The 26,848-nt window shown below is 50.0% G+C and overlaps 1 protein-coding gene across 7 annotated transcripts in view; it reads right to left on the reverse strand.

Moving 5' to 3' along the window:
• Positions 1 to 5,219: 5,219 nt before the first annotated feature.
• The window catches only part of DENND2B (DENN domain containing 2B), a 421,742-nt gene continuing 400,113 nt past the window's right edge, over positions 5,220 to 26,848 (reverse strand). For all 7 annotated transcript variants that reach the window (XM_063944050.1, XM_063944049.1, XM_063944052.1 and 4 more), the window contains 4 exons: positions 26,662 to 26,773; positions 15,823 to 16,062; positions 6,882 to 6,968; positions 5,220 to 5,810 (listed from right to left, as the gene is read on the reverse strand). In XM_063944050.1, the coding sequence (XP_063800120.1) occupies positions 5,776 to 5,810; positions 6,882 to 6,968; positions 15,823 to 16,062; positions 26,662 to 26,773 (474 nt within the window). In that variant the 3' untranslated portion in view covers positions 5,220 to 5,775. The remainder of the gene's footprint in view (positions 5,811 to 6,881; positions 6,969 to 15,822; positions 16,063 to 26,661; positions 26,774 to 26,848) is intronic.

The raw sequence follows: 26,848 nt of genomic DNA on the forward strand, positions 1-26,848 counted from the left end.
ACCTGTGTTCCGACTCCCTCTGGAGCTAATGGTGTCCAGTAGCCTTAGAAGCAGTGCCCAACTTGACAAGTCAGCTCTGCTTCTCTCTTCTCAGTCCCACGATGCAGGGAGCCTGTTGCCAACAGGACTCCCTGAAAATAAAAAACCTAACAAAATTCTTCTTCAACAGAAAACTCTGGAGAGCTCTCTGCAGTGCACCCATTCTCCTCTGGGCACAAGATCTAACTGAGGTCTGGAGGAGGGGCATAGAGGGAGGAGCCAGTGCACACCTATAGTCAAAGTTCTTTTTAGGTGCCCTATCTCCTGCGGAGCCCGTCTATACCCCCTGGTCCTTACGGAGTCCCCAGCATCCTCTAGGACGTAAGAGAAATATTTTTGTGCAGTTTCAGAGTAGCTCCAGACCTACTCAGCGCTTGCGATGACTTCAGACTGTTCAGTTCCTGTTTTGACGTCACAAACACGCCCTGCGTTCGCCCAGCCACGCCTGCGTTTTTCCGGGCACGCCTGCGTTTTTTCGAACACTCCCTGAAAACGGTCAGTTGACACCCAGAAACGCCCACTTCCTGTCAATCACTCTGCGGCCAGCAGTGCGACTAAAAAGCTTTGCTAGACCCTGTGTGAAACGACATCGTTCGTTGTAATAGTACGTCGCGCATACGCATGCACAGAAGTGCCGTTTTTTGCCTCATCGCTGCACAGCGAACTAATGCAGCTAGCAATCAACTCAGAATAACCCCCTATGTGCAATAGATACACCCCCTAGCAGTAGGGTTACCATACCATCCCTACAAACCGGGACACTCATGAAGTACACAGGTTCTGGGGCTGGCTGCCTTCGAGCCTGCATCTCACCTAGTTTGAATCAGCCACAGAACCTGTGTAATTCATTAGTGCCCGGTTTAAAGGGATGGTATGGTAAGCCTACCTGACAGGCATATTTACGCTTACATGCTGGTCTGAATGGGACGTATTTGTGTGACCACGCCCCTGGCGAATGTTACCTATATGAGAACGCCCAGGCACACCCCGTTCCGTCTCTTCTATCACTCTGAGCATGAGCAGTAAGATTATACACAAGATACAACGCGCAAATGGGCCTGATGCAGAGGTGGGTGCCAAAAAATCCATGTTGCGACTGATTATGCGTCTTTGTACACAAGCGTCGCGTTAGACGTCACCAGTGGGTGCCTCTGTACAAATCCACGCAGCTGCGACACACATTCACACATACAATGCGTACAGGATCGCAGAGGCGGCGGGATTTGCGTCCACCTCTGCGTCAGTCCCTTTGTGTGCGCTAGAAAGTGAATATTGCCTGCGGGCGCACTGGTAGTATGTCCGCTGACTAGTTCACACAAAGGATCTGATTCTGGGCTGGGAGCAAAACAAAAGAGCAAGTAATGTTGCACCATAATAAAATAGTGCTGGTGGGGCAGATGTAACATGTGCAGAGAGTACAAAGGTGGACGGAATCATTTTAGATATAAATTCACTTCTAGACAAATATTCATTAAGAGAAATAAAATAAAATAACTGCAATAAACTTGGCCCCGGATCCATTTATATTACACGGAATTCAGCTGTTACATTGTATCCATGTGAAAACACTGCCCCCCAGTGACAAGAAGAGGCATTGCAGCACTCCCAATGCAGAGAGCTCAGTGCCTGCACGTAACTGGCTGTTGGAGGTGAGTATACGGAAGGTCACAGCTGTCTCTCCCCAGAACACACAACCTCCTGTTTGATGTTTGAGACTCTCAGCAAACCCCACTCAATGGTAGAATAGGGACTGCGCAGGTCTCACCACATTCTCTTACTATGTGTGGTTTGTGCTGGACTAGAACTCAGAGCCCTGAGAGCTGTAGGGCGACGCTTTACCACTGAGCCACCAGGAAGCCAGAACATCCTGTTCTTCCAAGTGCAGAACCATACACTCAAGATACTCTCTCTCTCTTTATACATATAGATTTATATAGTATATAGGGCCTAATTCAGAGTTGATCGCAGCAGCAAATTTGTTAGCAGTTGGGCAAAACCATGTGCACTGCAGGGGAGGGGGGGGGGGGGGGGGGGCAGATGTAACATGTGCAGAGAGAGTTAGATTCGGGTGGGGTGTGTTCAAACTGAAATCTAAATTGCAGTGTAAAAATAAAGCAGCCAGTATTTACCCTGCACAGAAACAAAATAACCCACCCAAATCTAACTCTCTCTGCACATGTTACATCTGCCCCACCTGCAGTGCACATGGTTTTGCCCAACTGCTAACAAATTTGCTGCTGCAATTAACTCTGAATTACCCCCATAATGCAGTACATTTATACACTAAATTGGAGCAAACAGGCGACGTAACCACCTTCATCACCGGGATCCCAGACAGGAGAGGCCTGTTATCGCAACATCTCACCCTCTGCTGTGACATTACTCAGAGGGCCTAATTCAGACCCCGTTGGATCTGCAGCACATTGCGCAAAGCACCGATGTTCAGATTCATACTGTTTGACAGATTGCTGCTCTTTGGGGGAGAGGGGGAGACGACGGCCATCGTTTTGGGGGAGTGCCGAAGCCATGATCTCCGTTAGAAGAAGGAGATTTCCTGGCCTTTTTGTGGGAAGTGCGGCGGCCGGCGTGTGCAACGCCACGGGTCATCCTTCTACCAGACGCCTTCTGCTTCATTACCATACTAGTGCATCACTGCTGCTTCTAAGTGCATCGCCTGCGGTTGTGTACGCTCCATTCTGGAGGACGCGCAGTGCGAATACACAAACGGTTGTACTTACCACTCAGCATCAGCTCCTCTGATGTTTTATCCTAAATGTTGCTCTTTCCAGCCTCATTTTAGGATATATCTTAATCATGAGCGTGAGGGAACATCGGTCTTGATACATTTCTCAGCGAGAACCTGGAAACGCAGGTATTAGACAAATCTAAGCCAGCTCTGAGTTGGTGCAAAATGATAAGGCTTTCTCTGAAAATGACCCCCCTCCACCCCTCTATCTCATTTCCGTCTCTCGCTATGACCTAGGTTGACCATATTATCCCTTTACCCTGGGACACTCATGAATTACACAGGTTCTATCGCTGCTTAAAATCAGGTGAAATGCAGTCTTGTAGTCAGCCAGTCACAGAACCTGTGTAATTCACGAGTATCCCAGGTTAAAGGGATAATATGGTCAGCCTACACAGGGGCGTATCTACCCATTGGCCAGGATGGCACTCGCCAGGGACGCCAGGCAAGGAGGGGGCACCGCCTGGTGGTGCCACCCGCGGCCAAAGGATACAAAAGTAGTACTGTCAGACTGTACTTGGTGAGAGTCTGTTACTGCTGGAGCGGCACCGGTGTCCGGCAGCACCGCACTTGTAATCAGACTCAAAATAAACTACAGCTCCCAGCAGCCCTTGTTGCTTGGAGCTTCTGACAGCAAGGGAGTCGCACCGGCAGTAACAGACTCTCACCAGGTACACAGCAATTGTTACACAGCACAGTGCTATAGATCTATTAATAATAAAGTGTCAGTGTTTGGGAGAAGTGACTGTATTACCTGGAAAACGACACGATTCTCATGCATGTTAGATGTACAGTAAGTGAGTAGTAACTAAGTAAGCGAAAACTTTAACTTGTTGAGTGTAATAAAGAAAATACAAATCTTACCTATTTCAAGGCCAGGTTCAAGGAAATGTATATCCGTTAATTGTATAATTGATCATTTTATCTTGGAAGTGATGACACCCTGGAAACACTTCTACCATTCAACTAATGGTGTTTGGTTAATGGCTGGGTCCATTTGAGGTTCATCTCACAGCAGCTCATTAGCATTTAATTCAGGATGCAGTCAAGATGCCGGTGTTTGGCACCCGGCGGTCAGAAAGCTGACGCCAGCATCCCGAAACTGCTCGGAATGCTGATGCGGGCATCCCAACATAGACATCCATGCAGAAATGCCAAAATCCGGATCAAGTTGGTGCCAAAGTCTCCACTGGCAAGCCGCGTGGGAGGGTTAGATTTGGGCTGCGAGGGTGGGAAGGTTAGGGTTAGGCTACAGGGAGGAAGATTAGAAAGGGTGGGTTAGGGTTAGGCACCACTGAAGAGGCTGGGGGGGGGGCAGTATAGGGTCAGGCGGTGGGTAAGGGTTAGGGATGGTGTAACATGAATATGAGACGCTGCTGTTTGGCATACTTTGAATCGGAACTACTATTGTGACCACACCCTTCCCCCACAAGACCATGCCCCATTTCCAATACTCACACCTTATTTCAAATCTGTGTAGGGGTTGGGGGGGGGGGGTGCCAGCCCCTTACTTTGCCAGGGGCGCTCGGACCCCTAGATACACCCCTGAGCCTACATAAAGCAAAATCTAATTTCTGCTCCTGAAAGTGCATCTGCTCCGTTCCTGTCTAAGGGGGTCATTCAGATCTGATCGCTGGGCTGCTAATTTTGCTGTCCTGCGGTCAGATAGTCGCCGCCTACGGGGGGGTGTATATTCGCCGTGCAAGTGTGTGATCCCATGTGTACGCCGAGCTGCTAAACTCCACTGTGTGCAGTCCGCCCGTACACAAGCTGCGGCGGTCGGCGGTCATTGACAGCTGAACTGGGCCCGCCCAGTTCATGACGTCAGTCCCCGACGAATCGGGCAGTGTGTATGCACAGCACACTGCCCGATCCGTCCATAGATATATCTGCCGATCAATTGATCTGCAGATATATCTATCAGTGTGTACCCACCTTTACTTCTACAGTGCGATGAGAACAGGCTGATCGGGGCCGGAGCTGACGTCAGACACCCTCCCTGAAAACGCTTGGGCACTCCTACGTTTTTCTGGACACTCCTAGTGAACGGTCAGTAACCACCCACAAACGGCCTCTTCCTGTCAATCACTTTGCGAACGCCCGTGCGATCAGAATTTTCGCACCATCCCGTTGCTGTCAGACATGCGTGCATATTGCGGCGCATACAAAGTTAGTACCTGATCGCTGCCATCAGGTCTGAATCCCCCCCTAGGAACCTTCCCATCACCCTCCCCACAGCACAGTCAGACCCCGCCACTTACCTCTGCTATCCCCGTGGCCACAGCAGAAATCTAAGCATCCGTGAACAAACTGCGCATTCAACTAGTGCTGCACAGCGAGCGCTCTGCGATTCATAATAGACTGTCAGCCACTCTCGCTATGTCACTCCCAGGGGAGTAAGAGGCCGCTCTCGTTAATAAATAAAAGAGACGTATTAATTGACAGCATTTATTGACACACGCACACACACACTCGGAGGGTCTGTACCTATCTCAGCTGCACGGAGGGCACGGTACCATCAGTAATTCTTCGCTGGCGCAGTCATAGTGCAGAACAGTTTACAGACCACAAAACAGCGACTGATATACCGGAGCCAGGACGGTGACGCTAAGACTCAGATGGAACGTGCGCTGTCCGCCATTTGTACAGTACTAACATAATCTGACCAGCGTAAATTCACATGACACACACCTGTTGCTCTCGTCATATAAACATATTTACCACACTCTTCATCGCTTCATTAAAAAAATGACGTTAAAAAAAAAAAAAAAGCTTACAGCACAATATGTACAAATATATAAGTGGTGATCCCCGGGGGCGACGGCTCCGCAGAGCGGATCTATGTCCATCAGCGTCTTTGTGTTTTAAGTACTTGGGTTTCCCGTGTGGCTGAGTACGCTTCTGTCCTGGAGACCGGTCTGACGACGTCCTCTGAGGAGGCAGTGCAGACGCTGGACGCAGCCGCATGTACGGTCCCTGGATGCAGGAGGTCAGTTCTTCTTGTGGAGGAATTTCATCTTGTTTCCTGTGTATGACAAAAGGCGTCAGCGTGTGATCAATAGGAGTGTCTAATGCCAGGGGACACAATGCTCCCACTTCCCTCATGTGACTATGCCGCCTGTACGGTACAAGTGGTTGGACTTGTTCCCTGCTATTGCTCCATCCCCTTCGGCCTGTGAGAGTCTGTCCGATCACTGTGATTGGGCAGACAGTGAGAATGAGATCCGGCCAATGTGGTATCTCACGTGTGTGGGGAAACTGGACATAGCTCAGCCGAGCCGCCCGTCTATGGGCTGAAGAAATTATTCCATTTATGTCCGTCCACCCAGAGGCGCAACTCTGGGAGGCAACAGAGTCATCTGCCGCCGGGCTCCCGCTCTGAAGGGGGCACCTCTCCTCCCATTCTGTGACACCATTCAATTAAGTTAATTGATAGCCGCCACTAATCTCTTCAGTGGCCGACTTCCTCACTGGTCCCTGCACCTTACAAATCACATCCACTTTATTATACTGAATATACACATTTTACAAGTGTCATACCCAGGATCAGAAGAACCCAATGGAAGCAGACACCTTACTGATGAAGCGGTTTGCTCCTGTATAGAAAATATGAGAATTCTAACTGTATGAAGATACTTCTCTGACAATTACACGTAACTTCATATAGTTAGCATTCTCATGCTTCCTCTACAGGAGCAAATAACTCCATAAGTAAAGTGTCTGCTGTTAGTGTAACAGGTCATGGGCTCTAATCCTGGGTATGACTGCTAAGAATTGTGTGATTTAAAATAAAAGACAATGAAATGTCTATATACATTTTTATTTCAAACTTTCTCTCTCTCTATATGTATACATACATACATACATATATTTATCTCAATTTAGGGGGGGCACCAATATTTATCTTGCCTCCGGCCAACTGGGACGAACTTACGCCACTGCGTCCACCTATACTAATCTAACCCAGATCAGAGGGAAGTCTAATAGTACTTTCTCTACAGGCAGGAGCTAATAGGTATTCCTGCATTACCTGGATCTTGCATGGTGGTAAAAGGGTTAATGTTCTCTTATTAAAAAGGGACAGTAATTCACTCACCGAGACCTCTCCAGAATTTGTTCACCCCGCTCTGTTCATGATCTGGAAGCTCCTCTAGATATTGTTCAACCCTCTGCTCAAAAAGACCTGGAGAGAGACAGACGCTAATGACTTGTCTGAGCCATCCGTACAGACATTACACTTACCCATATGGGGTACAGACATTACACTTACCCATACGGGGTACAGACATTAAACTGGGGTACAGACATTACACTTACCCATACGGGGTACAGACATTACATTTACCCATACGGGGTACAGACATTAAACTGGGGTACAGACATTACACTTACCCATACGGGGTACAGACATTACACTTACCCATACGGGGTATAGACATTACACTTACCCATACGGCGTATAGACGTCAGACTTACCCATACGGGGTACAGACATTACACTTACCCATACGGGGTACAGACATTACATTTACCCATACGGGGTACAGACATTACATTTACCCATACGGGGTACAGACATTAAACTGGGGTACAGACATTACACTTACCCATACGGGGTACAGACATTACACTTACCCATACGGGGTATAGACGTCACACTTACCCATACGGGGTACAGACGTTACACTTACCCATACGGGGTACAGACATTACACTTACCCATACGGGGTACAGACATTAAACTGGGGCACAGACATTACACTTACCCATACGGGGTACAGACATTACACTTACCCATACGGGGTACAGACATTAAACTGGGGCACAGACATTACACTTACCCATACGTGGTACAGACATTACATTTACCCATACGGGGTACAGACATTACACTTACCCATACGGGGTACAGACATTACACTTACCCATACGGGGTACAGACATTAAACTGGGGCACAGACATTACACTTACCCATACGGGGTACAGACATTACACTTACCCATTCGGGGTACAGACATTACACTTACCCATACGGGGTACAGACATTACACTTACCCATACGGGGTACAGACATTACACTTACCCATACGGGGTACAGACATTGAACTGGGGCACAGACATTACACTTACCCATACGGGGTACAGACATTAAACTGGGGTACAGACATTACACTTACCCATACGGGGCACAGACATTACACTTACCCATACGGGGTACAGACATTACATTTACCCATACGAGGTACAGACATTAAACTGGGGTACAGACATTACACTTACCCACACGGGGTACAGACATTACACTTACCCATACGGGGTACAGACATTACACTTACCCATACGGGGTACAGACATTAAACAGGGGTACAGACATTACACTTACCCGCACGGGGTACAGACATTACACTTACCCACATGGGGTACAGACATTACACTTACCCATACGGGCTACAGACATTACACTTACCCATACGGGGTATAGACGTCACACTTACCCATACCGGGGACAGACATTACACTTACCCATACGGGGTACAGACATTACACTTACCCATACGGGGTACAGACATTAAACTGGGGCACAGACATTACACTTACCCATACGGGGTACAGACATTACACTTACCCATACGGGGTACAGACATTAAACTGGGGCACAGACATTACACTTACCCATACGTGGTACAGACATTACATTTACCCATACGGGGTACAGACATTACACTTACCCATACGGGGTACAGACATTACACTTACCCATACGGGGTACAGACATTACACTTACCCATACGGGGTATAGACGTCACACTTACCCATACGGGGTACAGACATTACACTTACCCATACGGGGCACAGACATTACACTTACCCATACGGGGTATAGACGTCACACTTACCCATACGGGGTACAGACATTACACTTACCCATACGGGGTACAGACATTACACTTACCCATACGGGGTACAGACATTACACTTACCCATACGGGGTACAGACATTACACTTACCCATACGGGGTACAGACATTACACTTACCCACATGGGGTACAGACATTACACTTACCCATACGGGGTACAGACATTACACTTACCCATACGGGGTACAGACATTAAACTGGGGGCACAGACATTACACTTACCCATACGGGGTACAGACATTACATTTACCCATATGTGGTACACATTAAACTGGGGTACAGACATTACACTTACCCATACGGGGTACAGACATTACACTTACCCATACGGGGTACAGACATTACACTTACCCATACGGGGTACAGACATTACACTTACCCATACGGGGTATAGACGTCACACTTACCCATACGGGGTACAGACATTACACTTACCCATACGGGGTACAGACATTACACTTACCCATACGGGGTACAGACATTACACTTACCCACATGGGGTACAGACATTACACTTACCCATACGGGGTACAGACATTACACTTACCCATACGGGGTACAGACATTACACTTACCCATACGGGGTACAGACATTACACTTACCCATACGGGGTACAGACATTACACTTACCCATACGGGGTACAGACATTAAACTGGGGCACAGACATTACACTTACCCATACAGGGTACAGACATTACATTTACCCATACGCGGTACAGACATTAAACTGGGGTACAGACATTATACTTACCCATACGGGGTACAGACATTACATTTACCCATACGGGGTACAGACATTAAACTGGGGTACAGACATTACACTTACCCATACGGGGTACAGACATTACACTTCCCATACGGGGTACAGACATTACACTTACCCATACGGGGTACAGACATTAAACTGGGGTACAGACATTACACTTACCCATACGGGGTACAGACATTAAACTGGGGCACAGACATTACACTTACCCATACGGGGTACAGACATTACACTTACCCATACGGGGTACAGACATTACACTTACCCATACGGGGCACAGACATTACACTTCCCATACGGGGTACAGACATTACACTTACCCATACGGGGTACAGACATTAAACTTGAGCACAGACATTACACTTACCCATACGGGGCACAGACATTACACTTACCCATACGGGGTACAGACATTGGGGGTAATTCCAAGTTGATCGCAGCAGGAATTTAGTTAGCAATTGGGCAAAACCATATGCACTGCAGGGGAGGCAGATTTAACATGTGCAGAGAGAGTTAGATTTGGGTGGGGTGCGTTCAATCTGCAATCTAATTTGCAGTGTAAAAATAAAGCAGCCAGTATTTACCCTGCACAGAAATAAAATAACCCACCCAAATCTAACTCTCTCTACACATGTTAAATCTGCCTACCCTGCAGTGCACATGGTTTTGCCCAATTGCTAACTAAATTCCTGCTGCGATCAACTTGGAATTACCCCCATTACACTTACCCATACGGGGTACAGACATTACACTTACCCATACGGGGTACAAACGTCACACTTACCCATACGGGGTACAGACATTACACTTACCCATACGGGGTACAGACGTCACACCTACCCATACGGGATGCAGACGTCACACCTACCCATACGGGATGCAGACATCACACTTAACCATACAGGATGCAGACATCACACCTACCCATACAGGATGCAGACGTCACACCTACCCATACAGGATGCAGACGTCACACCTACCCATACAGGATGCTGGTATTACACCTACCCATACGGGATGCAGACGTCACACCTACCCATACGGGATGCAGACGTCACACTTACCCATACGGGATGCAGACGTCACACCTACCCATACAGGATACAGACATCACACCTACCCATACAGGATGCAGACGTTACACCTACCCATACAGGATGCTGGTATTACACCTACCCATACGGGATGCAGACGTCACACTTACCCATACGGGATGCAGACATCACTCCTACCCATACAGGATGCAGACGTTACACCTACCCATACAGGATACAGACATCACACCTACCCATACAGGATGCAGACGTTACACCTACCCATACAGGATGCTGGTATTACACCTACCCATACGGAATGCAGACGTCACACTTACCCATATGGGGTACAGACATTACACTTACCCATACGGGGTACAAACGTCACACTTACCCATACGGGGTACAGACATTACACTTACCCATACGGGGTACAGACGTCACACCTACCCATACGGGATGCAGACGTCACACCTACCCATACGGGATGCAGACATCACACTTACCCATACAGGATGCAGACGTCACACCTACCCATACAGGATGCAGACGTCACACCTACCCATACAGGATGCAGACGTCACACCTACCCATACAGGATGCAGACGACACACCTACCCATACAGGATGCTGGTATTACACCTACCCATATGGGATGCAGACGTCACACCTACCCATACGGGATGCAGACGTCACACTTACCCATACGGGATGCAGACGTCACACCTACCCATACAGGATACAGACATCACACCTACCCATACAGGATGCAGACGTTACACCTACCCATACAGGATGCTGGTATTACACTTACCCATACGGGATGCAGACGTCAACACCTACCCATACAGGATACAGACATCACACCTACCCATACAGGATGCAGACGTTACACCTACCGATACAGGATACAGACATCACACCTACCCATACAGGATGCAGACGTTACACCTACCCATACAGGATGCTGGTATTACACCTACCCATACGGGATGCAGACGTCACACTTACCCATACGGGATGCAGACATCACACCTACCCATACAGGATGCAGACATCACACCTACCCATACAGGATGCAGACGTCACACCTACCCATACAGGATGCAGATATCACACCTACCCATACAGGATGCTGGTATTACACCTACCCATACGGGATGCAGACGTCACACCTACCCATACGGGATGCAGACATCACACCTACCCATACAGGATGCAGACGTTACACCTACCCATACAGGATGCTGGTATTACACTTACCCATACAGGATGCAGACGTCACACCTACCCATACAGGATGCAGACGTCACACCTACCCATACAGGATGCTGGTATTACACTTACCCATACGGGATGCAGACGTCACACCTACCCATACAGGATACAGACATCACACCTACCCATACAGGATGCAGACGTTACACCTACCCATACAGGATACAGACATCACACCTACCCATACAGGATGCAGACGTTACACCTACCGATACAGGATACAGACATCACACCTACCCATACAGGATGCAGACGTTACACCTACCCATACAGGATGCTGGTATTACACCTACCCATACGGGATGCAGACGTCACACTTACCCATACGGGATGCAGACATCACACCTACCCATACAGGATGCAGACATCACACCTACCCATACAGGATGCAGACGTCACACCTACCCATACAGGATGCAGATATCACACCTACCCATACAGGATGCTGGTATTACACCTACCCATACGGGATGCAGACGTCACACCTACCCATACGGGATGCAGACATCACACCTACCCATACAGGATGCAGACGTTACACCTACCCATACAGGATGCTGGTATTACACTTACCCATACAGGATGCAGACGTCACACCTACCCATACAGGATGCAGACGTCACACCTACCCATACAGGATGCTGGTATTACACTTACCCATACGGGATGCAGACGTCACACCTACCCATACAGGATACAGACATCACACCTACCCATACAGGATGCAGACGTTACACCTACCCATACAGGATACAGACATCACACCTACCTATACAGGATGCAGACGTTACACCTACCCATACAGGATGCTGGTATTACACCTACCCATACGGGATGCAGACGTCACACTTACCCATACGGGATGCAGACATCACACCTACTCATACAGGATGCAGACGTCACACCTACCCATACAGGATGCAGATATCACACCTACCCATACAGGATGCAGACATCACACCTACCCATACAGGATGCAGATATCACACCTACCCATACGGGATGCAGACGTCACACCTACCCATACAGGATACAGACCTACCCATACAGGCTGCAGACCTACCCATACAGGCTGCAGACCTACCCATACAGGATGCAGATGTTACACCTACCCATACAGGATGCAGACATCACACCTACCCATACAGGATGCAGATGTTGCACCTACCCATACAGGATGCAGATGTTACACCTACCCATACAGGATGCAGACGTCACACCTACCCATACGGGATGCAGACGTCACACCTACCCATACGGGATACAGACATCACACCTACCCATACAGGATGCAGACGTTACACCTACCCATACAGGATGCTGGTATTACACTTACCCATACGGGATGCAGACGTCAACACCTACCCATACAGGATACAGACATCACACCTACCCATACAGGATGCAGACGTTACACCTACCGATACAGGATACAGACATCACACCTACCCATACAGGATGCAGACGTTACACCTACCCATACAGGCTGCTGGTATTACACCTACCCATACGGGATGCAGACGTCACACTTACCCATACGGGATGCAGACATCACACCTACCCATACAGGATGCAGACATCACACCTACCCATACAGGATGCAGACGTCACACCTACCCATACAGGATGCAGATATCACACCTACCCATACAGGATGCTGGTATTACACCTACCCATACGGGATGCAGACGTCACACCTACCCATACGGGATGCAGACATCACACCTACCCATACAGGATGCAGACGTTACACCTACCCATACAGGATGCTGGTATTACACTTACCCATACAGGATGCAGACGTCACACCTACCCATACAGGATGCAGACGTCACACCTACCCATACAGGATGCAGACGACACACCTACCCATACAGGATGCTGGTATTACACTTACCCATACGGGATGCAGACGTCACACCTACCCATACAGGATACAGACATCACACCTACCCATACAGGATGCAGACGTTACACCTACCCATACAGGATACAGACATCACACCTACCCATACAGGATGCAGACGTTACACCTACCCATACAGGATGCTGGTATTACACCTACCCATACGGGATGCAGACGTCACACTTACCCATACGGGATGCAGACATCACACCTACCCATACAGGATGCAGACATCACACCTACCCATACAGGATGCAGACGTCACACCTACCCATTACAGGATGCAGATATCACACCTACCCATACAGGATGCAGACATCACACCTACCCATACGGGATGCAGACATCACACCTACCCATACGGGATGCAGACGTCACACCTACCCATACAGGATACAGACCTACCCATACAGGCTGCAGACCTACCCATACAGGCTGCAGACCTACCCATACAGGCTGCAGACCTACCCATACAGGATGCAGATGTTACACCTACCCATACAGGATGCAGACATCACACCTACCCATACAGGATGCAGATGTTGCACCTACCCATACAGGATGCAGATGTTACACCTACCCATACAGGATGCAGACGTCACACCTACCCATACGGGATGCAGACGTCACACCTACCCATACGGGATGCAGACGTCACACCTACCCATACGGGATGCAGACGTCACACCTACCCATACGGGATGCAGATGTTACACCGACCTATACGGGATGCAGACGTCACACCTACCCATACGGGATGCAGATGTTACACCTACCTATACAGGATGCAGATGTCACACCTACCCATACAGGATGCAGACGTCACACCTACCCATACAGGATGCAGATGTTACACCTACCCATACAGGATGCAGATGTTACACCTACCCATACAGGATGCAGACGTCACACCTACCCATACAGGATGCAGACGTTACACTTACCCATAAAGGATACAGACGTTACACCTACCCATACAGGATGCAGACGTCACACCTACCCATACAGAATGCAGACATTACACCTACCCATACAGGATGCAGATGTTACACTTACCCATACAGGATGCAGACGTCACACCTACCTATACAGGATGCAGATGTTACACCTACCTATACAGGATGCAGATGTCACACCTACCCATACAGGATGCAGACGTCACACCTACCCATACAGGATGCAGACGTCACACCTACCCATACAGGATGCAGACGTTACACTTACCCATAAAGGATACAGACGTTACACCTACCCATACAGGATGCAGACATCACACCTACCCATACAGGATGCAGATGTTACACTTACCCATACAGGATGCAGACGTCACACCTACCCATACAGGATGCAGACATTACACTTACCCATACAGGATGCAGACGTCACACCTACCCATACAGGATGCAGACGTCACACCTACCCATACATGTTGCAGATGTTGCACCTACCCATACAGGATGCAGACGTTACACCTACCTATACAGGATGCAGACTTCACACCTACCCATACAGGATGCAGATGTTGCACCTACCCATACAGGATGCAGACGTCACACCTACCTATACAGGATGCTGGTATTACACCTACCCATACAGGATGCAGACGTTACACCTACCTATCCAGGATGCAGACGTCACACCTACCCATACAGGATGCAGATGTTGCACCTACCCATACAGGATGCTGGTATTACACCTACCCATACAGAATGCAGACATCACACCTACCCACACAGGATACAGATGCTACGCCTACACATACAAGATACAGAGGTTGCACCTATGTTTGTAAACGCACCTCCTGCAACTATTGCCAAATACATGGCTTTCATTAGCCGACTTCCTTGTTCCTTACCCAGGCGTTATAATTACCAGCCAAAGTGTTGCCCTTGTATATGACACAGAACAGCTCTGTTCTCTGTATCCAACAAGCAGTTCTACAACATATCCAAGAGCACTGGAACTAACTCTGCCTGGATGATACAAGAGGTTTCCTAAACAGGACAGATGGAAGCAAGTAAGGAAAGCAATGTAGAAGTAAGAGATGCAGGAGGATGAGTGTTTGGGAGACAACGTTCTGTATTTCCCAATGAGAGGAAACATGGCGAAAAGATCCTCAGCCGTTGCCCACCCTTTGCTCGGCATTTCCGGAGCTCTCTGTCCTGGATGAATCCGGCAAACATCTGAGATTCCATGAAGACCTCCAGGAAGCGGCGGATGCTCTTAGAGGCCACAGACTTGCGGAAGGCTTCTCTCTGAAATACTCTCTCTGCGCGGTCATTCTGCGCCAGGAACAGGGAATAGTGACCGATGGTCTCTACGAAGAAGCGAATGAAGACCTCTGACACCAAGCCGTTCAATGTGTTACACTCTGTGAGAAGAGAGAGACGCGTTATATAGTACATTCCTCCTGTCACCGCGCTATGCCCATGAGAGGAGCGTGCGGACTTCGCAGTCACCCTCAGACACTGCAGCTTTCAGGAGAGAAGTAAAAACATCATCATTGAAGTTCATTTTGTATTTATTCCACTGCATATGTGCCTGTTCCCAGTGATCTGTGCAGCGCGGCTGCCGCAGGACTCCGGAGGGGGAGGTATTCAAAAAATGGGTGCACCAAGTGTGGTGTGGCCCCCCTGGACCAAGGGGCCCTTGTGCACCGCACACCTTTCACCGGTTATAGATACGCCACTGTACCATAGACTCAGATCGGTGGGTTCTTTACAATATCCAGTCCCGAATACCTCCCCCAGGTGTCACCTCTATGACTCCTGGCTGTCTGGCATCGCTCACTGATAAACAAAGATCACTTCTGTTACCCAACAGTCTGCTCTACCTGACCTGGGAATCTAATTATGTATGTATGACTTCCACAGATCTAGAATACACATCAGTAACAATAGGAAGCTCTAATGCTAACACTAACACCCAACGTATAGTGTCACAGATAACATAACAACAGGGACACAGTATGAAGGGGGAAGCAGGGACATGCTATAGGGAATGAGCATACACAGTATAGGGGGAGAGCAGGGACACGCTATGGGGAATAATCATACACAGTATGGGGGGTGAGCAGGGACATGCTATGTGGAATGAGCATACACAGTATGAGGGGTGAGCAGGGACATGCTATGGGGAATGAGCATACACAGTATGGGGGGTGAGCAGGGACATGCTATGGGGAATGAGCATACACAGTATGGGGGGTGAGCAGGGACATGCTATGAGGAATGAGGATATACAGTATGGGGGGTGAGCAGGGACATGCTATGGGGAATGAGCATACACAGTATGGGGGGTGAGCAGGGACATGCTATGGGGAATGAGCATACACAGTATGGGGGGTGAGTAGGAACATGCTATGGGGAATGAGCATACACAGTATGGGGGGTGAGTAGGAACATGCTATGGGGAATGAGAATACACAGTATGGGGGGTGAGCAGGGACATGCTATGGGGAATGAGCATACACAGTATGGGGGGTGAGTAGGAACATGCTATGGGAAATGATCATACACAGTATGGGGGGTGAGCAGGGACATGCTATGGGGAATGAGCATACACAGTATGGGGGGTGAGTAGGGACATGCTATGAGGAATGAGCATACACAGTATGGGGGGTGAGCATACACTGTATGGGGGGTGAGCAGGGACATGCTATGAGGAATGAGCATACACAGTATGGGGAGTGAGCAGGGACATGCTATGGGGAATGAGCATACACAGTATGGGGGGTGAGCAGGGACATGCTATGGGGAATGAGCATACACAGTATGAGAGGTGAGTAGGAACATGCTATGGGGAATGAGCATACACAGTATGGGGGGTGAGCAGGGACATGCTATGGGGAATGATCATACACAGTATGGGGGGTGAGTAGGGACATGCTATGGGGAATGATCATACACAGTATGGGGGGTGAGCAGGGACATGCTATGGGGAATGAGCATACACAGTATGGGGGGTGAGCAGCGACATGCTATGGGGAATGAGCATACACAGTATGGGGGGTGATGCTATGGGGAATGAGCATACACAGTATGGGGGGTGAGCAGGGACATGCTATGAGGAATGAGCATACACTGTATGGGGGGGAAAGCAGGGACACGCTATGGGGAATGAGCATACACAGTATGGGGGTGAGCAAGGACACGCTATGGAGAATGATCATACACAGTATGGGGGGAAAGCAGGGACATGCTATGGGGAATGAGCATACACAGTATGGGGGGTGAGCAGGGACATGCTATGAGGAATGAGCATACACTGTATGGGGGGGAAAGCAGGGACACGCTATGGGGAATGAGCATACACAGTATGGGGGGTGAGCAGGGACATGCTATGGGGAATGAGCATACACAGTATGGGGGGTGAGCAGGGACATGCTATGGGGAATGAGCATACACAGTATGGGGGGTGAGCAGGGACATGCTATGGGGAATGAGCATACACGGTATGGGGGGTGAGCATACACAGTATGGGGGGAGAGCAGGGACATGCTATGGGGAATGAGCATACACAGTATGGGGGGTGAGCAGGGACATGCTATGGGGAATGAGCATACACAGTATGGGGGGTGAGCAGGGACATGCTATGGGGAATGAGCATACACAGTATGGGGGGTGAGCAGGGACATACTATGGGGAATGAGCATACACAGTATGGGTGGTGAGCAGGGACATGCTATGGGGAATGAGCATACACAGTATGGGGGGTGAGCAGGGACATGCTATGGGGAATGAGCATACACGGCATGGGGGGTGAGCATACACAGTATGGGGGGAGAGCAGGGACATGCTATGGGGAATGAGCATACACAGTATGGGGGGTGAGCAGGGACATGCTATGGGGAATGAGCATACACAGTATGGGGGGTGAGCAGGGACATGCTATGGGGAATGAGCATACACAGTACGGGGGAAAAGCAGAGACATGCTATGGGGAATGAGCATACACAGTATGGGGGGTGAGCAGGGACATTCTATGGGGAATGAGCATACACAGTATGGGGGGTGAGCAGGGACATGCTATGGGGAATGAGCATACACAGTATGGGGGGTGAGCAGGGACATACTATGGGGAATGAGCATACACAGTATGGGTGGTGAGCAGGGACATGCTATGGGGAATGAGCATACACAGTATGGGGGGTGAGCAGGGACATGCTATGGGGAATGAGCATACACAGTATGAGTATGGGGGGTGAGCAGGGACATGCTATGGGGAATGAGCATACACGGTATGGGGGGTGAGCATATACAGTATGGGGGGAGAGCAGGGACATGCTATGGGGAATGAGCATACACAGTATGGGGGGTGAGCAGGGACATGCTATGGGGAATGAGCATACACAGTATGGGGGGTGAGCAGGGACATGCTATGGGGAATGAGCATACACAGTACGGGGAAAAGCAGGGACATGCTATGGGGAATGAGCATACACAGTATGGGGGGTGAGCAGGGACATGCTATGGGGAATGAGCATACACAGTATGGGGGGTGAGCAGGGACATGCTATGGGGAATGAGCATACACAGTATGGGGGGTGAGTAGGAACATGCTATGGGGAATGAGCATACACAGTATGGGGGTGAGCAGGGACATGCTATGGGGAATGAGCATACACAGTATGGGGGGTGAGTAGGAACATGCTATGGGGAATGATCATACACAGTATGGGGGGTGAGCAGAGACATGCTATGGGGAATGAGCATACACAGTATGGGGGGTGAGCAGCGACATGCTATGGGGAATGAGCATACACAGTATGGGGGGTGATGCTATGGGGAATGAGCATACACAGTATGGGGGGTGAGCAGGGACATGCTATGAGGAATGAGCATACACTGTATGGGGGGGAAAGCAGGGACACGCTATGGGGAATGAGCATACACAGTATGGGGGGTGAGCAGGGACACGCTATGGGGAATGAGCATACATAGTATGGGGGTGAGCAAGGACACGCTATGGAGAATGATCATACACAGTATGGGGGGAAAGCAGGGACATGCTATGGGGAATGAGCATACACAGTGTATGGGGTGAGCAGGGACATGCTATGGGGAATGATCATACACAGTATGGGGGGAAAGCAGGGACACGCTATGGGGAATGAGCATACACAGTATGGGGGTGAGCATACACAGTATGGGGGAGAATAGGGACATGCTATGGGGAATGAGCATACACAGTATGCGGGGAGGGCAGGGACATGCTATGGGGAATGAGCATACACAGTATGGGGGGTGAGCAGGGACACGCTATGGGGAATGAGCATACACAGCGTGGGGGGTGAGCAGGGACATACTATGGGGAATGAGCATACACAGTGCGGGGGGTGAGCAGGGACATGCTATGGGGAATGAGCATACACAGTATGGGGGGTGAGCAGGGACATGCTATGGGGAATGAGCATACACAGTATGGGGGGTGAGTAGGGACATGCTATGAGGAATGAGCATACACTGTATGGGGGGTGAGCAGGGACATGCTATGAGGAATGAGCATACACAGTATGGGGGGTGAGTAGGAACATGCTATGGGGAATGAGCATACACAGTATGGGGGGTGAGTAGGGACATGCTATGGGGAATGATCATACACAGTATGGGGGGTGAGCAGAGACATGCTATGGGGAATGAGCATACACAGTATGGGGGGTGAGCAGCGACATGCTATGGGAAATGAGCATACACAGTATGGGGGGTGAGCAGGGACATGCTATGGGGAATGAGCATACACAGTATGGGGGGTGAGCAGGGACATGCTATGGGGAATGAGCATACACAGTATGGGGGGTGAGTAGGAACATGCTATGGGGAATGAGCATACACAGTATGGGGGGTGAGCACGGACATGCTATGGGGAATGAGCATACACAGTATGGGGGGTGAGTAGGAACATGCTATGGGGAATGATCATACACAGTATGGGGGGTGAGTAGGGACATGCTATGGGGAATGATCATACACAGTATGGGGGGTGAGCAGAGACATGCTATGGGGAATGAGCATACACAGTATGGGGGGTGAGCAGCGACATGCTATGGGGAATGAGCATACACAGTATGGGGGTTGATGCTATGGGGAATGAGCATACACAGTATGGGAGGGTGAGCAGGGACATGCTATGAGGAATGAGCATACACTGTATGGGGGGGAAAGCAGGGACACGCTATGGGGAATGAGCATACACAGTATGGGGGGTGAGCAGGGACACGCTATGGGGAATGAGCATACATAGTATGGGGGTGAGCAAGGACACGCTATGGAGAATGATCATACACAGTATGGGGGGAAAGCAGGGACATGCTATGGGGAATGAGCATACACAGTGTGGGGGGTGAGCAGGGACATGCTATGGGGAATGATCATACACAGTATGGGGGGAAAGCAGGGACACGCTATGGGGAATGAGCATACACAGTATGGGGGTGAGCATACACAGTATGGGGGAGAATAGGGACATGCTATGGGGAATGAGCATACACAGTATGCGGGGAGGGCAGGGACATGCTATGGGGAATGAGCATACACAGTATGGGGGGTGAGCAGGGACACGCTATGGGGAATGAGCATACACAGCGTGGGGGGTGAGCAGGGACATACTATGGGGAATGAGCATACACAGTGCGGGGGGTGAGCAGGGACATGCTATGGGGAATGAGCATACACAGTATGGGGGGTGAGCAGGGACATGCTATGGGGAATGAGCATACACAGTATGGGGGGTGAGTAGGGACATGCTATGAGGAATGAGCATACACTGTATGGGGGGTGAGCAGGGACATGCTATGAGGAATGAGCATACACAGTATGGGGGGTGAGTAGCGACATGCTATGGGGAATGAGCATACACAGTATGGGGGGTGAGTAGGGACATGCTATGGGGAATGATCATACACAGTATGGGGGGTGAGCAGAGACATGCTATGGGGAATGAGCATACACAGTATGGGGGGTGAGCAGCGACATGCTATGGGAAATGAGCATACACAGTATGGGGGGTGAGCAGGGACATGCTATGGGGAATGAGCATACACAGTATGGGGGGTGAGCAGGGACATGCTATGGGGAATGAGCATACACAGTATGGGGGGTGAGTAGGAACATGCTATGGGGAATGAGCATACACAGTATGGGGGGTGAGCACGGACATGCTATGGGGAATGAGCATACACAGTATGGGGGGTGAGTAGGAACATGCTATGGGGAATGATCATACACAGTATGGGGGGTGAGTAGGGACATGCTATGGGGAATGATCATACACAGTATGGGGGGTGAGCAGAGACATGCTATGGGGAATGAGCATACACAGTATGGGGGGTGAGCAGCGACATGCTATGGGGAATGAGCATACACAGTATGGGGGTTGATGCTATGGGGAATGAGCATACACAGTATGGGGGGTGAGCAGGGACATGCTATGAGGAATGAGCATACACTGTATGGGGGGGAAAGCAGGGACACGCTATGGGGAATGAGCATACACAGTATGGGGGGTGAGCAGGGACACGCTATGGGGAATGAGCATACATAGTATGGGGGTGAGCAAGGACACGCTATGGAGAATGATCATACACAGTATGGGGGAAAGCAGGGACATGCTATGGGGAATGAGCATACACAGTGTGGGGGGTGAGCAGGGACATGCTATGGGGAATGATCATACACAGTATGGGGGGAAAGCAGGGACACGCTATGGGGAATGAGCATACACAGTATGGGGGTGAGCATACACAGTATGGGGGAGAATAGGGACATGCTATGGGGAATGAGCATACACAGTATGCGGGGAGGGCAGGGACATGCTATGGGGAATGAGCATACACAGTATGGGGGGTGAGCAGGGACACGCTATGGGGTATGAGCATACACAGCGTGGGGGGTGAGCAGGGACATACTATGGGGAATGAGCATACACAGTGCGGGGGGTGAGCAGGGACATGCTATGGGGAATGAGCATACACAGTATGGGGGGTGAGCAGGGACATGCTATGGGGAATGAGCATACACAGTATGGGGGGTGAGCAGGGACATGCTATGGGGAATGAGCATACACGGTATGGGGGGTGAGCATACACAGTATGGGGGGAGAGCAGGGACATGCTATGGGGAATGAGCATACACAGTATGGGGGGTGAGCAGGGACATGCTATGGGGAATGAGCATACACAGTATGGGGGGTGAGCAGGGACATGCTATGGGGAATGAGCATACACAGTATGGGGGGTGAGCAGGGACATGCTATGGGGAATGAGCATACACAGTATGGGGGGTGAGCAGGGATATGCTATGGGGAATGAGCATACACAGTATGGGGGAAAAGCAGGGACATGCTATGGGGAATGAGCATACACAGTATGGGGGGTGAGCAGGGACATGCTATGGGGAATGAGCATACACAGTATGGGGGAAAAGCAGGGACACGCTATGGGGAATGAGCATACACAGTATGGGGTGTGAGCAGGGACACGCTATGGGGAATGAGCATACACAGTATGGGGGAGAGCAGGTACACGCTATGGGGAATGAGTATACACAGTATGGGGGGTGAGCAGGGACATGCTATGGGGAATGAGCATACAAAGTATGGGGGGTGAGCAGGGACACGCTATGGGGAATGAGCACACACAGTATGGGGGTGAGCAGGGACACGCTATGGGGAATGATCATACACAGTATGGAGGGAAAGCAGGGACATGCTATGGGGAATGATCATACACAGTATGGGGGGTGAGTAGGAACATGCTATGGGGAATGATCATACATAGTATGGGGGAGAGCAGGGGCACGCTATAGGGAATGAGCATACACAGTATGGGGGGTGAGCAGGGACATGCTATGGGGAATGAGCATACACGGTATGGGGGGTGAGCATACACAGTATGGGGGGTGAGCAGGGACATGCTATGGAGAATAAGCATACACAGTATGGGGGGAGAGCAGGGACATGCTATGGGGAATGATCATACACAGTATGGGGGGTGAGTAGGAACATGCTATGGGGAATGATCATACACAGTATGGGGGAGAGCAGAAACATGCTATGGGGAATGAGCATACACAGTATAGGGGGTGAGTAAGGACATGCTACGGGGAATGAGCATACACAGTATGGGGGGTGTGAGTAGGAACATGCTATGGGGAATGAGAATACACAGTATGGGGAGTGAGCAGGGATATGCTATGGGGAATGAGCATACACAGGGACATGAGCATACACAGTATGGGGGGTGAGCAGGGACATGCTATGGGGAATGAGCATACACAGTATGGGGGGTGAGCAGAGACATGCTATGGGGAATGAGCATACACAGTATGGGGGGTGAGCAGGGACATACTATGGGGAATGAGCATACACAGTATGGGTGGTGAGCAGGGACATGCTATGGGGAATGAGCATACACAGTATGGGGGGTGAGCAGGGACATGCTATGGGGAATGAGCATACATAGTATGGGGGAAAAGCAGGGACACGCTATGGGGGAAAAGCAGGGACACAGTATGGGGGGTGAGCAGGGACACGCTATGGGGAATGAGCATACACAGTATGGGGGGTGAGCAGGGACACGCTATGGGGAATGAGCATACACAGTATGGGGGGTGAGTAAGGACATGCTATGGGGAATGAGCATACACAGTATGGGGGGTGAGCAGGGACATGCTATGGGGAATGATCATACACAGTGTGGGGCTTGAGCAGGGACATGCTATGGGTAATGATCATACACAGTATGGGGGGTGAGTAAGGACATGCTATGGGGAATGAGCATACACAGTATGGGGGGTGAGCAGGGACATGCTATGGGGAATGAGTAAACATGGGGATACAAAGTACCTATTCAACAGGTTTTGTTGGTGCACGAGAGATAACTATAATAATTGTCACGGTTCTCTCATTTCCTCACATTCTCACCCCACTTTTTAGACCCAGTGTACCCAGCAGTCAGTGGCAGTTCTTGCCACGGGCAAGCAGGACTTTTGCCCGGGGCGCCGCCTTCCGGAGGGCGCTGGCGCCATCCGGAGGGCGCCGCACCGTGGCAAGATCCGCCACTGCTGCCCGCTGTGTCCCCCGTCCGCCTCCGCTGCCCGCTGCCGTCCCCGTCCTCGGCGCCTCCTGTGAAGGGAACTAGACGCTATGCGTCTAGTTTCCCTTCGTGGAGAGTAACTGCTGAGCGGTGCGCGATGACGTCATCGCGCACCGCACAGCAAAGGTCCTCTCCAAGAAGGGAACTAGACGCATAGCGTCTAGTTTCTCTTCGTGGAGAGGACCTTTTGCTGTGCGGTGCGCGATGACGTCATCGCGCACCGCTCAGCATTCAAGCGGCGCTTTCAATGTACAGGGGGTGTGACTCACCACGCCCCCTGTATTAGGCCATGCCCCTTTCCTGCCCGGGGCGCTCTGCGCCCTTGAACCGGCACTGCCAGCAGTACACAAGAACTGGTGCTGTAACCCCACCTGGGTCAAAAGGACTGAGGGCCTTGCTACCTGAAGAGTCTAGTGCAGTTGTTCTCACCCTGGGGTGCCTCAGGACACTTGCAGGGGTGCCCTGGGTTGGTGGTCTAGGACTAATTTAAATGATTTATGATCAATGTAATTGACAAAACCAGCGCTGGTGGCCGCCAGTCATAAACTATGTGGACAAACAGAAGTGACTCCTGTCCCTCACCACACACCTGACCCTAAGGATGACATATAAACACAATTTACTTCATTTAATATTTTTTTTCTGAATTTCTCAATAAGAAAAACTTTTGGCCTAGGGGTGGCGTGAAAAAAATTATGTTACTCTGGGGCGCCGTGATTCTAAACAGTTTGGGAAACACTGGACTAGTGTATGGCCTTATGGGTCCGGTGGGGTTATAACTAACAGTGCACAATTTCTGAGTCCTCCACCAGATTCCCAATTACATGTCCCTGGTACAAAATAACTTTGGCCCCAAAACACTTGCCTTGTATTCATTAGGAAAACTCAATAGAACAGAAGCTAATGCCAAACAGTCTCTTTCATCACATCTAGTACCAGGGCCGGATCTAGGGGGGGGCGAAGGGGGCGACCGCCCCCCCTAACACAGTCATAGCCATGCCCACTTTTGAGCAGAAGAGAGCTCTCCGGGGGGAGTCTGAGGCAGAACGATGTGCTGCAGCTTATACCACAGCAGCACAGAGGAGCCAGGAGAGCAAGGGTTACAGAACATTAGCCCCTCACTTGCTGGTGTGTGGGTACTAGGGCTAATAAATACAATTACCCCATAGCACAGTCACTTGTACATAGAACAATCACGAAGCTCTATCTCAGTCTCACTCAAAAAGTTCAGTCAGAATTGAGAGGAGGAGTTAGGATTGCAGATGGGAGGAGTTGGAACTGTTGAGGGAGGAGTCAAAATTAAACAGTAAACCGCCCCCCCCTAAAGAAAAGTCTAGATCCGTCCCTGTCTAGTACTCACAACATTGCAGTAATGGGGATCACCTGGAATCCAGTGATTATTTTCCGTTCATGAATTTAAGGTAGATATGATATATACATTGCTCCTGGGTGGGTAGTAGACTGTATACATATCCTATATCTTACTTTAGGTACACACCTCAATGAGCTATCTGCGAATCATCCGTCAGTCTGAAAACAATTGTACACGCTAGCCAATTATCATTCTGATCACAGTATAAACACCTGACATATCGGCGTATCGCTAGAGAAATCTCATTGTTTGGGAAAGTGCCTGCAGCCCAGATCAGATAAGCCGATGAGAACGCTCTTGGGCCGGGGTGCTGCCCACACTAACCAATTCTCAGGCCAAACGTTCGGAAATTGGTGGTTCTGCCCGACTATTGTACAGTGAGCTCCCAGCTTTACTACCGGTGCTGATGGGGAGTCAAAAATTCTACAAATAAAAAGCTCACTTCAAATAATTGATCAGAAAATCCCTGGAGAGGTAATACAGACAGCGGGCGGGGTTTCGCTCACCTTCGTCGGTGTCGCTGTCCGAGTCCTGACCAATCAGCTCCCCCTTCCTCTCCAGCGCCTGCTCCAGAGCTGCCTGCAGCTTCCGGGGTAACAGGGTGTCTTCGTCATCCATCTGCCAGTTTGGGAACACAGTGACACCACAGTAAAGCTTGGGCGCAGTTGCTGTTAGTGTTTACAGAGACGGCAT

Source organism: Pseudophryne corroboree, chromosome 11 (genome assembly GCF_028390025.1).
Source record: "Pseudophryne corroboree isolate aPseCor3 chromosome 11, aPseCor3.hap2, whole genome shotgun sequence".
Taxonomy (NCBI): Eukaryota; Metazoa; Chordata; class Amphibia; order Anura; family Myobatrachidae; genus Pseudophryne; species Pseudophryne corroboree.